At 40.8% G+C, this 12,831-nt stretch overlaps 1 protein-coding gene across 2 annotated transcripts in view; it reads right to left on the reverse strand.

Moving 5' to 3' along the window:
* The window catches only part of POU6F2 (POU class 6 homeobox 2), a 305,380-nt gene extending 292,993 nt beyond the window's left edge, over positions 1-12,387 (reverse strand). The window contains exon 1 of one of the 2 annotated variants that reach the window (XM_081931098.1): positions 12,258-12,387. In XM_081931098.1, the coding sequence (XP_081787224.1) occupies positions 12,258-12,362 (105 nt within the window). In that variant the 5' untranslated portion in view covers positions 12,363-12,387. Of the gene's footprint in view, positions 1-11,499; positions 11,610-12,257 lie in introns of those variants that run through there. The other variant, XM_081931099.1, reaches the window with a different exon arrangement.
* Positions 12,388-12,831: the final 444 nt, after the last annotated feature.

Consider the following 12,831-nt stretch of genomic DNA (forward strand, 5'->3'; position numbering starts at 1 on the left):
CAGTAAACAATGAAAAATGGGGAGCAAAAAACAACAGAAACAAAAGGACCCTGTCCGCTGGAGGATTCCCCATGCACTGGGAAAATATGGCCAAACTGCCCTCTTTTTTGCTTCTTAGCAATCAAGTCTCCGCTTATAACCAAATCTGGCATGTTTGTGCAGGAGTACATCAGCTGCACTGCACAGTAGACTTTTAACAGCCTTGAAGCACAAAGGTCTGGAAGAAAACTAAAGCTATGGCTAAATGAATGTATCTTTAGGAGAATTAAAGTATTCTTTGAGTCTAATATTCTAAAACTCTTGGCATACAAAAACTCAGTACTCAGTAACATTTGTGTTAAGTTTTATTCCAGTTGATTCATTTTGAAATGTATCTTCCCATCCTATCCCAGCCCACTAACCACAAACACATTTGCCCTGAGCGCATTAGCCACCAGAAAAGATTAAGATCACCTCCCTGCTAGGACACAGAAGACACTCAGATAAGAACTGCATGACACATGTACCTCCATGATTCTGCAGTGGGGAGGGGGGGGTCCTGTTTGGGATTGTTTTGTTTTTTACACAGTGCAGTAATTGAGACTGTGATCTGAAAGGCAACATGTGCACTGGGGAGAGAGGGACTTAGAAACCCTTCCTCCTCATCACATTTTCCATCTAAAAAAACTCCTCGGCCATTTTTATTCCTGCTGGGGAAAAGATGCAGCAGAGGAAGACTCAGGTGGGGGAGGCATTTTGGTGGGGAAACAGTGCAAGGAAGAAAAGTTAAGAAGCCAACAATTCTCCCACAAAATATTTGCCATGCTCTCTAAATAGCTATGCTTGCAGTTCCCTAAGTGTCCCCAGAGGCTGTTCCTCATATGAGACTGGATGCGACTCTGGGTGAGATAAAAGTGGTTGCAAAGAAGTTGTTGCAGGGGGGTAAATTACAGCAGGGTGGGAGGTTCAGCTCCCCTCACCCAAATGCCCCCTTTGCTTTTTAAAATTAGATCACCTTTAACCTTTTTACACGACTGGAGCAGCTCTGTTTTCAAACACATTGCCATTTCCAGTGCGGCTCATTAGCCCCATGTGCTCAAAGAATGAAACGAAACCAGCAATTATGATGATGTTGCCCATTGAACTGTAGTTGCGAAAGCAGAGGTGGGCAACATCCCCTTAGGGGTAATTTGTAGGGGGCTGCAGAGCCGACGCCAGAGACAAAAGTGTTCTGAGTCAACTAGCCTGGAATACAGACCGTTCTGTTTCAACTTTCATCATGGCTGCATCAGATTAGACTTTCCCATCTTAACCTAGAAGTAAGCCCTACTAGATTGATGAAAGTAACTCTCAAATATATGGAGAATTTTGGTTTGGGGGGTGGAGGAGTAATACAAAAACAGACCAATATAGCTACTGTTCCAGAACCCAAGTGAAAGCACTTTTATGTGACTTTAATGTGCTATACACACACATATTAAAATAAAATACTGCTCTTCCCAGTTGTTCTGAAGCTACAAAGAAAAAGAGAGAAAATGCTTTTAGAAGCTAGGAATAAGAAGGAAGGAAGGAAGGAAGGAAGGAAGGAAGGAAGGAAGGAAGGAAGGAAGGAAGGAAGGAAGGAAGGAAGGAAGGAATTCATGGGATGGAAGAATAGGGCAGGTTCAGAAAGCCTCTCTAAAATCTGGAAGCTACAGGTTTTTCACCCGTGTGCTAGAGAATTTGCAGGGCTAAGCAGAGTATTGGAGATGGCTAATTCTTTCCACGAAAACTATTTCACCTGGCATTTAGGAATGAATTCAAACAACAGATAAAAAATAACATGTGTGTGTCCATTTCCGAGATAAGCTGTTCATGCTCAAGTATTCTGAAGATTCCCCCCCCCTCGCCCACCCGCCGGTTTCATGGAGCAATGCTGAGTATCTCCAGAGGGATTCACGTCTGTTGGAAAACAGGTTATGATGATGCATAGGCTCTTGAGGGAGGAGAAAAAAGGTTAAGTAGTCAGATTCTCACAGTGTCAAAGAGGACAATCACAAAAGCAAAAGAAACATCTGAGGGACATGAAGGTTTTTCATTTTCTTGCTGTCTGAGCTTCTAAAAGATTTCTCATCCAATTTAGCCATGGCATTGTGCTTGGGTGACATGAACCTCCTCTTTTGGGTTTCATTTGTTCCAGGCAATGTGCTATGAAGCTCAGTAAAACACAGACATTTGGAACTTCCTTTTATTATCACAAATATTTCCAAGGCTTCTTTTCACCAATTCATGCACTGAAGTTTGGATATAAAAATCTGCTGACACTTTCACTGCTCACAGTGAAATGTCTGCATGGGGGGTGGTACTGAAATCTGCTATCCTGAATCCAGCAAATGAAAATTACACACATTTTTCACCATTGACTTTTTCCAGCTTGCCATCCTACCAGCATCTCATCAAATCTGGCTTCAAGATTACATATTCTGATTCTGAATTCAAGATTAACAAACCCAAGGAATGGTCTAGTGAACAAACCCCAAGCACAAATAATGCATGGCAGCCTTTGCCACGCGGGTGCCAACCCATCAGCACTGGGGCTGATGGCAGTTTAAACCACCTGGAGGGCACCAGGTTGGCAAGTCTGATGTGTGAACTGATTGGATATCAGCAGTATTACTCCTTTCATAAATATGTCCCATTACTTGTAAATTTAAGTAAGTGTTTTCAGTGTTGAGAAATGCTGTGTAGTTTGTGGTTATGGAAACAATCAACACTTTTAATGGCACTATTGATTCGGGAAATATATCAGCATACGTGAATCTTACAAACTTAATTGGGGCCAGTTTGTATTAATAAAGAATTAATACAATTAGAGATGTAGTACTCTAAATATAAACGTTTAAAGATATGAAAATAAAAAATCAGTTTAAAGTAATAAGGACTATGGACAGAAGAATCATTAAGAACCTGCATTAGGTTTTGGCATACTTAATGCCAAATATCAATGGCAAATATTAGGAATGATACTGAATGTATGAAAAACATGACACAATCTTAATAAATAGCTGTATTTCTTGTAACTAATTTTTTATTATGTAGAATAATTGTTAATAATCTGATTCAAGCAAAAATCTTTAGTATTGGCTTTCTTCCTTTTCCTCCCCCTTGAGAACATTCTCTTGATCTTTTGATACAACAGTTAGATAAAACTCTCCTACGGAGCAAGAGTTCCAGTCGAAAGAGACTCTCTGGCAAATATCAATAGCTAATCTGTCATTTTTGAAGAAATGGTTCTATCACCTAGGTTTCCAACCAGCTATTTTTAAAATGCCTGAAGCTATAGGTCATTTACCTGCAACCGTAAGATCCCTTAAAAATAATGTGGAAGACCTTTAGCCTTTTATTGTGTTCCAGCTATATTTAAATGCATTCCAAAACATATACATCAATTAACTGATTGCAATGCAGATAAGAGTGCCTCACATTCATTCATACAAAAATGTTCTCGGTGGGGACTCGTGCACACAAACACTTTATAGACTTTTTAATCCGCTATGTTTTTGGTCACCCAGGCTGAAAATATCTGTGGTGAGATAGCCATTTGAATGTACTGTCATGGATCCATGCAGTATGCCACAACAAACGCTTTAAAAAACCGGTTCTGGCAGTTGCCAAATCAGAAATGGAACAGTCCATCTCATCACAGCTATTCTCAAATTGAGGTCATATCAACCGCCACTACAGATTGATTGATTGAATAAAGTAAAGGTAAAGGGACCCTTGACCATAAAGTCCAGTCGTGGACGACTCTGGGGTTGCGGCGCTCATCTCACTTTATTGGCTGAGGGAGCCGGCGTACAGCTTCCGGGTCATGTGGCCAGCATGACTAAGCTGCTTCTGGCGAACCAAAGCAGCGCACAGAAATGCCATTTACCTTCCCGCCGGAGTGGTACCTATTTATCTACTTGCACTTTGTGCTTTCGAACTGCTAGGTTGGCAGGAGCTGGGACCGAGCAATGGGAACTCCCTCCGTCATGGGGATTTGAACCGTCAACCTTCTGATTGGCAAGCCCTAAGCTGAGTGGTTTAACTCACAGCGCCACCCGCTGTGAATAGGAGCTTCAAAATGGCCACCCAAATTAACTCAACTACATATTTGTGTTCTTAAAGTATTATTAACCAGATGAATAGCATAGACTAGCATAGATCCATATTATACATTAAGAGAACCAAATCTAATCCTGAATGTTAATGTTAGGGCCTGGAAGTTCAGCGTTTAAACATGATTACTTGGAATTACTGATCATTGGTTTCAGTTGCAAATTTGCATGGTCCAATCTGCCAAGACTGCCATGGTCTGCAATTCTGCTGCGGTGCAACATTCTGCATAGCTGTCAAGTGTCTCTTATTTGAAGGGACAGTCCCTTATTCCAGCGCTTCTGTCCCTTATTGATGGATGCCCCTTAAACGCCCCTTAAATGATGTCCCTTAAATTTCAAAGGAAGCAGCTCCTCTCCCTCCCTCCCTGCCGGCCAGGGAGGAGGGAGGCGCCAACTGTGTTGCTTGGCTGTGTTGCTCACCCAATATAAAGTCTAAGAACGACTGGGGGTGGAGCTTGCATGCCTTGTGTGTGGCTAGTTAATGCAAGCTGAGGGGTTTTTTGAATACTGGATGCTATTTTGGTGCACGTGCTACTGCAAACTTTGCAGTGCAAAGCCAGGCCGGGGAGCCATCTTAAGTTGAGGCTGCATAGGCCTTGTGGTGTATGTGATTCAGATTCTATTCAGTTGAACCTCTGGTTACAAAGTTGGTTGGACAGTGTTCTCGAAGCTACCAGCATGAGTTTGACCAGACTGCAGGAGGACAGGAAGACTGGAGTGCCTGGAACAGGTGAGGCTGGTCCCTTATTTTCAAGGCTGCTGGTCCCTTATTTTCAAATCTGTAAATTGACAGCTATGCACTCTGCTACCTCAACACTCTGCTACCCTAAACTGTGTTTTATATAACCGACTTTTAATTTGTTCTGTGTATATCGCAATGCTTTTTGTTGCGACGGCTGATGCAAATAAAGTTTCATTCATTCATTCACTCTGCTACCTCATTCCCAACTTATTCTGCAGCATGTGAATACCAGAACCATTTGACCGAATACTTCATTTCACATTATAACCCAGAAATGAAATCCGTAGATATTCAAATGTGGAGGTGCTATTATGCTCACAGGGTCCGTGCAGATGACCAAATCAACTCATGATGGTAGGGAGGGGGCAACTGGACATTAGCCCCTTTCTGCTTCCCGTCATGCTTAATAGCTGTGAATTTCATGGCATTAATTTTGTGGCAAACCAGAGGGAATTTTAAAAATCACATTTTTTAAAATATCAAGACAAGCATCTCTGTGTGTTTTAAACCACACACTCATATTTTTTTTCTGCCGAAAAATGATCATGACCTTTTGTCTTCTTTAGTGGGAATTTTTATTTTCATCTATTTGATATTCAGCAAATCAAAAAGTTGTTTTTTTTTAAGTCTTGTTACAGCTACAGATCATTATAAGATAAGAAGCTCAACCATGTCTCTTCCATGTCTAATACACAGGAATAGTAGCCCTGGCTGGTATTTAGCTTATCATGAGAGAATCGAAGAACCACAGAAAAGGCACTTGAATGTAAATGTGTTGCCGGAAGATAAACATCTGCACTACTGAAAGACTGCAGCATGGCCAACAATTTAAAGGTCATATAACAAGCATTGTATGCTCTTTCCTCTAAGAGTTAAAATGATTATAACGTTTGAAAACTGTGCTTTAAAAAACAGTCTGACCTCATAATTGGCTTCAATTATCACCAGTTATGCCGAATGCAAAATTAAAAGCCAGGCAGAATAAAAATAAACAAGTTTTCCTAAGACCAATTAGTGAGAAGCACGTTTGCAGAGGGCTACTATCAGTTGTTTTAATGAGAGTAAAACTATTTACATAAGAAAGCAAATTAGGTTTAAGGAAGGAAATATATCCTCCTGTAAAACAAAAAGGCCCATAGTGAAATACATACTTTAGCTGGAATCTAGGACAAGGTCCAAAGAATTGCATGGGATAAATTAACTAGATAAAAAATATATATTCTACTGCAAATATTTATATTGCAAAATATCGCTGCAACATTCCTGTATCTTCTTACAATAATAATTTTGGAGCGAGTGGGCGCTGTGCTTAATAATGTAAAATAGTATGTTCCTCTAGAGATGCTTCATTTTCAAAGTACAAAGGTATTCATAAATATTAAAAGAGGTTTTTAGACATGATGCTTCTTACACTGGTATTTCCTGCACTCAAAACCTGTATTCAACATGTCCTTGTCTACAAACATCCCACTAACTTAGGATTCAATGAATTCAAGTTATGAGAAGGGAGATTCTGACCAAACAGCAGGAATAACTTTCTGACAGTTATATGGACTTAGTCAGTATTTTTGTTAGGGGTGGCAGCCTTTTGTTGGGGGGCCAGAACCTCAGTTTGCTATGTATTTTTACTGAATTTTTTTGGGGGGGAGCTGCCGCTCCTTGCCCCCCCCCCAGCCACACCCATAGACAGTGAAAGCTCTTCCACAGCACAGCAGACTTCCACAAAGGGGGGGGGGGTGGACTCTACAATTCTATGATTCTATGGCCGGGGTCAGCAAACTTTTTCAGCAGAGGGCCGCTCCATTGTCCCTCAGACCTTGTGGGGGGCCAGACTATATTTTGAAGAGAGAAAAAATGAACAAATTCCCATGCCCCCCAAATGACCCAGAGATGCATTTTAAATAAAAGCACACATTCTACTTATGTAAAAACACACTGATTCCCGGACCATCCTTGGGCCGGATTGAGAAGGTGATTGGGCCGGATCCGGCCCCTGGGCCTTAGTTTGCCTACCCATGTTAACAACCAGGGTTTATCACAGAACCTCAGTGAGGTTCAGGACTAGGCTTTTCATCAGGCAGGGTGAAAAGGCTGTTTCTGGCAGGAGTCTTGGCCACAGGGCAATGTTAGCAGACAGAAGCCTAAACCCTGGGGATTTTTGTGTGAAGCCTCCCTGCCCCTTTGCCTTTTTTAAAAAACAGTATTTATTTGCTTTCATGGTAACTGAGTCTCCTGCAAAAGTGACCAGCTGCTGCTGGGGTGGGGATAAGTTTATATTGTAAATGGCAGGGGAGTGGGTTGTTTCTGCTTGATATTCCTGGGTGAGTCTGGGTGATCTGGGGTGAGACCTTTTATAAGCCTCCCCCAAATTTTACCTGGCCCCAAAACCAGAAAATGAGGTGCTTATGTATCTAATTCCTGCAATCCTTCTATCTTTCAAATAAAGAGCAGAAGGGTCTCAGGATTCTTTCATTCTGTGCACACATGTTTTCCCCAGTGGTGGAACCCTCTCTGGCACCCGGGGTGGGGCAGCCCGTATGGAGTGCGCATGTGCGGCATCCTGTATGGTGTGTGCATGCGCAGCAGCCCATACAGTTGCCGTGCAAGAGGCAGCCCGTACAGACACCCATACAGACGCTGCATGAGAGCGGCCGCCCGTATGGATGCCGTGGGAGCGGCGCCCATACGGACTGCACACGCCCTCAGCCGCTCTACAGCTGGGGGGAGACAGGGGACATCTTGTCACACACACACACCCCAGAGTGGCACCTGGGGCGACCCACCCCCTCCACCCCCCACTTTGTATGCCCTTGGTTTTCCCAGTGCATTACTTGCACTATATACAAGGAACATGGATATCAACATGGCAGCCTATGGAACTCCATCTCAACCATGATTTTATAGGCCTATCTGCAAAATGGAGCGTAATAATGGTGTACATTGAGAGAATAAGTGAACCATGCCGTACAATACTTCTTACCACTGTGTTAAATTGGATTAAAATAAGAGTCCAAATTTTAATAAACTTTTTTTGGGAGGAGGGAGAGTATTAGAAATGCTAGGTTTGGTCTCTGAGAGAGCTCTTTTAGCTTTAAGAGTTGTATTCCACGAGGTACTGCTTTTTCTATCATCTTTGTGCTTTGATGCTAAAAGCCAAAACTAGGGCCTTTCTCTTCGAAACCAAACATAACGATATTGGCTCTCTTAGGGCATTGGCACAGTCTGTATTGGGGTCTGTGACTCTTTATTCTGCTTGGTTTGAACAATATAAGCTAAACATCATATATTTATAGGAAATTTAATCTGTTATTAATTACAAGTTTCTTCTCAGTATATATCTTTTCTTCAAAGTTACTTTAAGTCGCAGATAAGTGAGGATCTTATCATAAAACACCTATTGTACTTCAATACAGAACTACTTATGGCAATATCAATGTCAAATTATAGCAATATGCTGCTACAAATGTGGTTAGTGTTATCATCTGGTTAGTATTCTGCTATAAATTTTGTTAGTGTTACTCTTCTGGGTAGAATGCTGAACTATTGTAAAAGAGGCATTTGAGATTAGAAATTAAAACTGATATAAACCAAAAGGATGCCTCTGATAGATGCCAAATAAGCATAAATGGTTTCTTTGTAAATGTATATGTAGTTATGTAAATAACTACCCAAAATGAGAATATTTACAAGCTGTTGCTTGCTTGATAGGGATCACTCTACCTAATTAATGTCACCCTTTTCTTTCACCAGCTCATTTAATCTCTTCTGTTCTATTGTGTTTGCAAAACCCGACAAACGTAGAAATGTACAGCTCGACTTGGGGCCCTGAGGCCTGAGGATCAAGATGGTAGGCTGGCTTTGGTTTCCCGAGGGAGCGCAGAGCCAGAAGGGTGATTGGACACAGTGACCTGTCTGCATGAGATGAGACAAAAACAGGAGAGCTGTAATACTGATGAACTAACCTGTCACTCACAAACTCAGGTCTTGGGGGAAGATGGAGGGGGAGGGGGAAGAAGTTAGAGCCAAGACTGGGACTGAGCAAAACAAAAAGACAGCATAATGGTTAAAGTAATTAGATGACACACTGGGCAACAATAAAAGGTACAGGAGGAAAATCTCATCCTTTCTGAAAAGGTTAAAAAAAAGAAGAAACAATAAGGAGATAGTGGGTACTTTGAGGCAGAGGATGCTAGCAACGTTGCTGCATCTGTCAAGGACCAGAGTTTGATTCCAAACACTCTGGATATGAATCAAAATCACAATGAGCAATGAGCTTCTAAATCTTGACATGCCGGGCAGGGAGGTTGTTCTTCATAGTACTTGGCTGCTTAATTGCTTGCTTGGGGTGGGGGGGAGGAAATAATCCAGAGGGAAGTTGTACTTGCAATTTTGCACCTCCCCTCCAGTTTGCCCTGTTGCTAGAAGCTGTCGTTCACATGGTAGCTGCCACGATCACCTATTGGCACTTTCCAGTGGGACCCAATTTGGAAAGCGATGCTTAGAAGCAGCTAAGTATCAGGATGAAAAGATCAGGAAATGCCTGTAATTAACTGAGGGAGCAGTCAGAGTTGATTATCCTTTTAACATTAGGCCTGCCACTTGTTTGAGTTTCTGTTTCAAAAAATACAACTATTTAGGGTTTATGTTACGCTTCTACAGGCAATTTTATTTTTATGGAGTTTTGACAGTCCTACTTGTGTCTGTTCACACCTTGCAACGTGGTCGTTGTTCAAATGGCTGTTCATTAAATAGTAACCTAATTATTGTGCTCCCGGAAATATTGATCAGTAATGCACAGCTTTAAAGATAACACTATTTTTAAAAGAAAAGTTTCATAATCATAGTAGCATGTGCAAATTTTCTGAATGAACTTTTTTTTCTGCACAGATTTTCAGTATGTGAAAGAAGCAGCTTGTAAAAATAGATATGAAATGTGCCAGTTTTCCTGCTGATTTTTAGTGGTTAAACACGTGCCTATTTAATTGTGGGACATATCTTAGAAGGTGAGCCATATTACTCAACTGTTGTTTACTGCTGACACTGCCCAAGTAATTATATTTTACTATGAAATAAGCATTTTCATTAATCTGACAAAATAGGGAGGCTGCCTGTTATGTCTTTAAACACTAAACAATCCGAGTAATAAAATGTTAGCTTTATTTACTGTTTTATCTTTCATCACCAAATGGGGTGGTACCACTGGCTCAGTCAAATTCAGCATAGGTTCATTATAATCATTGGACTTTAGTTAGTCATGACGACTAAAGTGTACTGATTTCAGCTATTTGACTTTGAATACGATTTAGTCTGATTCCATTCACTTATTCTTTTTTTGAAGGAAAAACTAAAGTGCTACAAGGATACTTTTTTGCACATTTGAACAGCATGTGTTCTATGTTCACAGCATACACATGTGCATTGTGCACAGGTATAAATGGAAAAATAGTTTGAACTGGTATATCACTTGCTACATATTAGGTTGCATGCAAAGTAATAAGATGAGTCGCCGTTTTACATTTCACCCAGGCTTCACACCTGCTTTAAAATGTCATTGTTTTCTTTAAAGTGTTTGTTTTAATAGCTGGAATACACATATTTTTTTCTAAGTAATTCAGTTAACTTTTTATTCATTAAAGCAAAAATATTGGAGTATCTAATGTTTTCTCAGCTATTTATAAGTGTTTAAAGCACACACATGTAAAACAGCTATTGTGCTAAGGAGATAGTTATATTAAAGATGACCACCAGTGTTTGACAAATTTCCCCTCACACTTTTTGGTAAAAGTTGCATATGTAACCAACAATGATGCAGCTGTTTTAATACTTACTGAATGTGCATATTCCTTGCTGAGAGCATTTTAGCAGGTGACATTAAAAATTTTAATATTTCCACATATTTTTATACTACTTTAATATGTGCACCCTTTTTTAAACTCAAAATGTGCTCACCAAACCTATTCATCTGAACCTAAGTTTGGGAATGGTTTTGATAAATATGTGTGTGCATTTTCACACACATATATTTACAGCAAAGCTGAGGTAAACATGATACTGCATATCTGACCTTTTCCATCTCAAATGCATTACTGAAGATGCGGATATTAATAAACCATGTGCTCTGTGAGACTTCTACATTTCACTGTAACTTAAGTTAAAAACACACACTGAAAGATGCCTATTTGCTTTCAGCTTCATATCTCTATTTAGGAAGCACAAATACAGAAGCATCACTTTTAGCAGATTAATCGCATTGCCTTTGAAACATATTAAACACAAACTTTTAAGGATTCATAAATGTCTTTTCTCTTTCACTGACACACAGATCAGTAGCTAATGAGCAGGTGTTGAGTACTTAAAATTTTGTTGGCAAATGTAAAGCACACCCCTAGCCCCTTTCCCTTCCGCTACTCCTATATTAAACTGTCCTCTCCTCTCCCCTCTGTATCAGGTCTCTCTTATCACTTTAGGTTATAATTTGGAGCCACATGAAAAGACAATGATTCTCTTTTTTTATCCTCTGGTAAGTCAACATCAAGCTCGCAACACCATGCACACAAAATAATGACACACAGAGACTATGCAGACTTCTCAGAAAATAACAAAACCAAATGAAACGTCAAGAGAAGGACTCACACTGACCCATTTGGAAGACAAAGACGGCAAAACGGAAAAGCTCTAAAAAGCAGCTTGTGAGGCCTCTGAGAGATGTTCTTCTGGCATTTCATCACAGCAGCCCCAGACCAGTTTCACCTCCCTGGATACAACGAAGGGAGAACTAAACAGAGCTGTTTATTAGAGCTGTTGTGCTGGATTGCATTAGGAAACGCGAGCAGACCACCTGGACCTTTCAGATTGTGGCAGTGTGTTTAATTTGCAAGCTGCCCCTCTGCAGCAGCAGCAGAAGCAAGGGCTCCTACATTCACCAAGCTGGGTATCGCACATTATCTGGGTTAGAAGGAAAGGGGAAAAAAACACCCACATGCTACACAGTCAAAGAAGACAGTCGATCCACAAAGAACAGAGAAAACAGAAACCGCAACTCCCTATGTCAACATTACAAGCACTTTTTTACACTTCACTTGTTCCTGCTTGCACATATTTGAGCCCCAAACACAAAGATAGAATAGATTAAGCTGGGGCTAAAAATTCCAAATTGGATTCCTCAAAAGCAGAGTGTCATTTTTTTAACCTGTTCTACCCCTGGCCAGATTAATGTGGCCTTTTGTTGCCTTCCCTCACTGCCTCATCCCCCCCCTTACTTTCTGCTCTGCACTTGCTGGTCGCTGGAGCTACAGACAGAAAGATGGTACTGTAAATATGAATTATGTGAATCATATGGTTAGAGTCTTGTGGGGTGGGGGAATAAAAGGGGAGTTGAGAAATGGCTGACTCCATACCTGACCAATTACAGCTTGCATGGTCCCTGTGTCCTGCTGAGCTGCAAGATCGCAATCCATCATATGTAGTCTTTGAAAAAGGGAATGGGGGTTTCTGGCATGCATCTGTCAATCAACTTCTGCACTCCCAACCATCACCAAATGCAAGGGGGGGGGAAGAGAAAAAAAGTCAAGCTGCTCCACCAAATAGGATGAAACAGTCATGTGACCTTCAGCACTCTCTCTCTCTCCTACATTCATATACTTCCATATAACGTATGAATTTTCTGCAGATATGAAATGACATTGACAAATACTCGATATCAAATAAATAAAGCGAAACAAACAGCTATTCATCCAAGGCAAAACACTTGCTGAAAATGCAGCCTCAACACAGAATAATCCTAACAAGTTTGTAGCTTTATTTAGAAAACCAAAACTTTCCTACGAAAGGGCTAGGATTTACATATGCCTGGTCAGAGAGAGGTAACCCTTTGCTTCCTGTTGCTCTCCTTTTTTCTGCACTATCCTAGTTTGATTCCTGGTTCTTTTCTGTTAAGTTTCTTTGATAATCAAAATACTCACATTGCGCTCT

This window comes from Podarcis melisellensis (genome assembly GCF_964234715.1).
Source record: "Podarcis melisellensis genome assembly, chromosome: 12".
In the NCBI taxonomy this organism is placed as follows: domain Eukaryota; kingdom Metazoa; phylum Chordata; class Lepidosauria; order Squamata; family Lacertidae; genus Podarcis; species Podarcis melisellensis.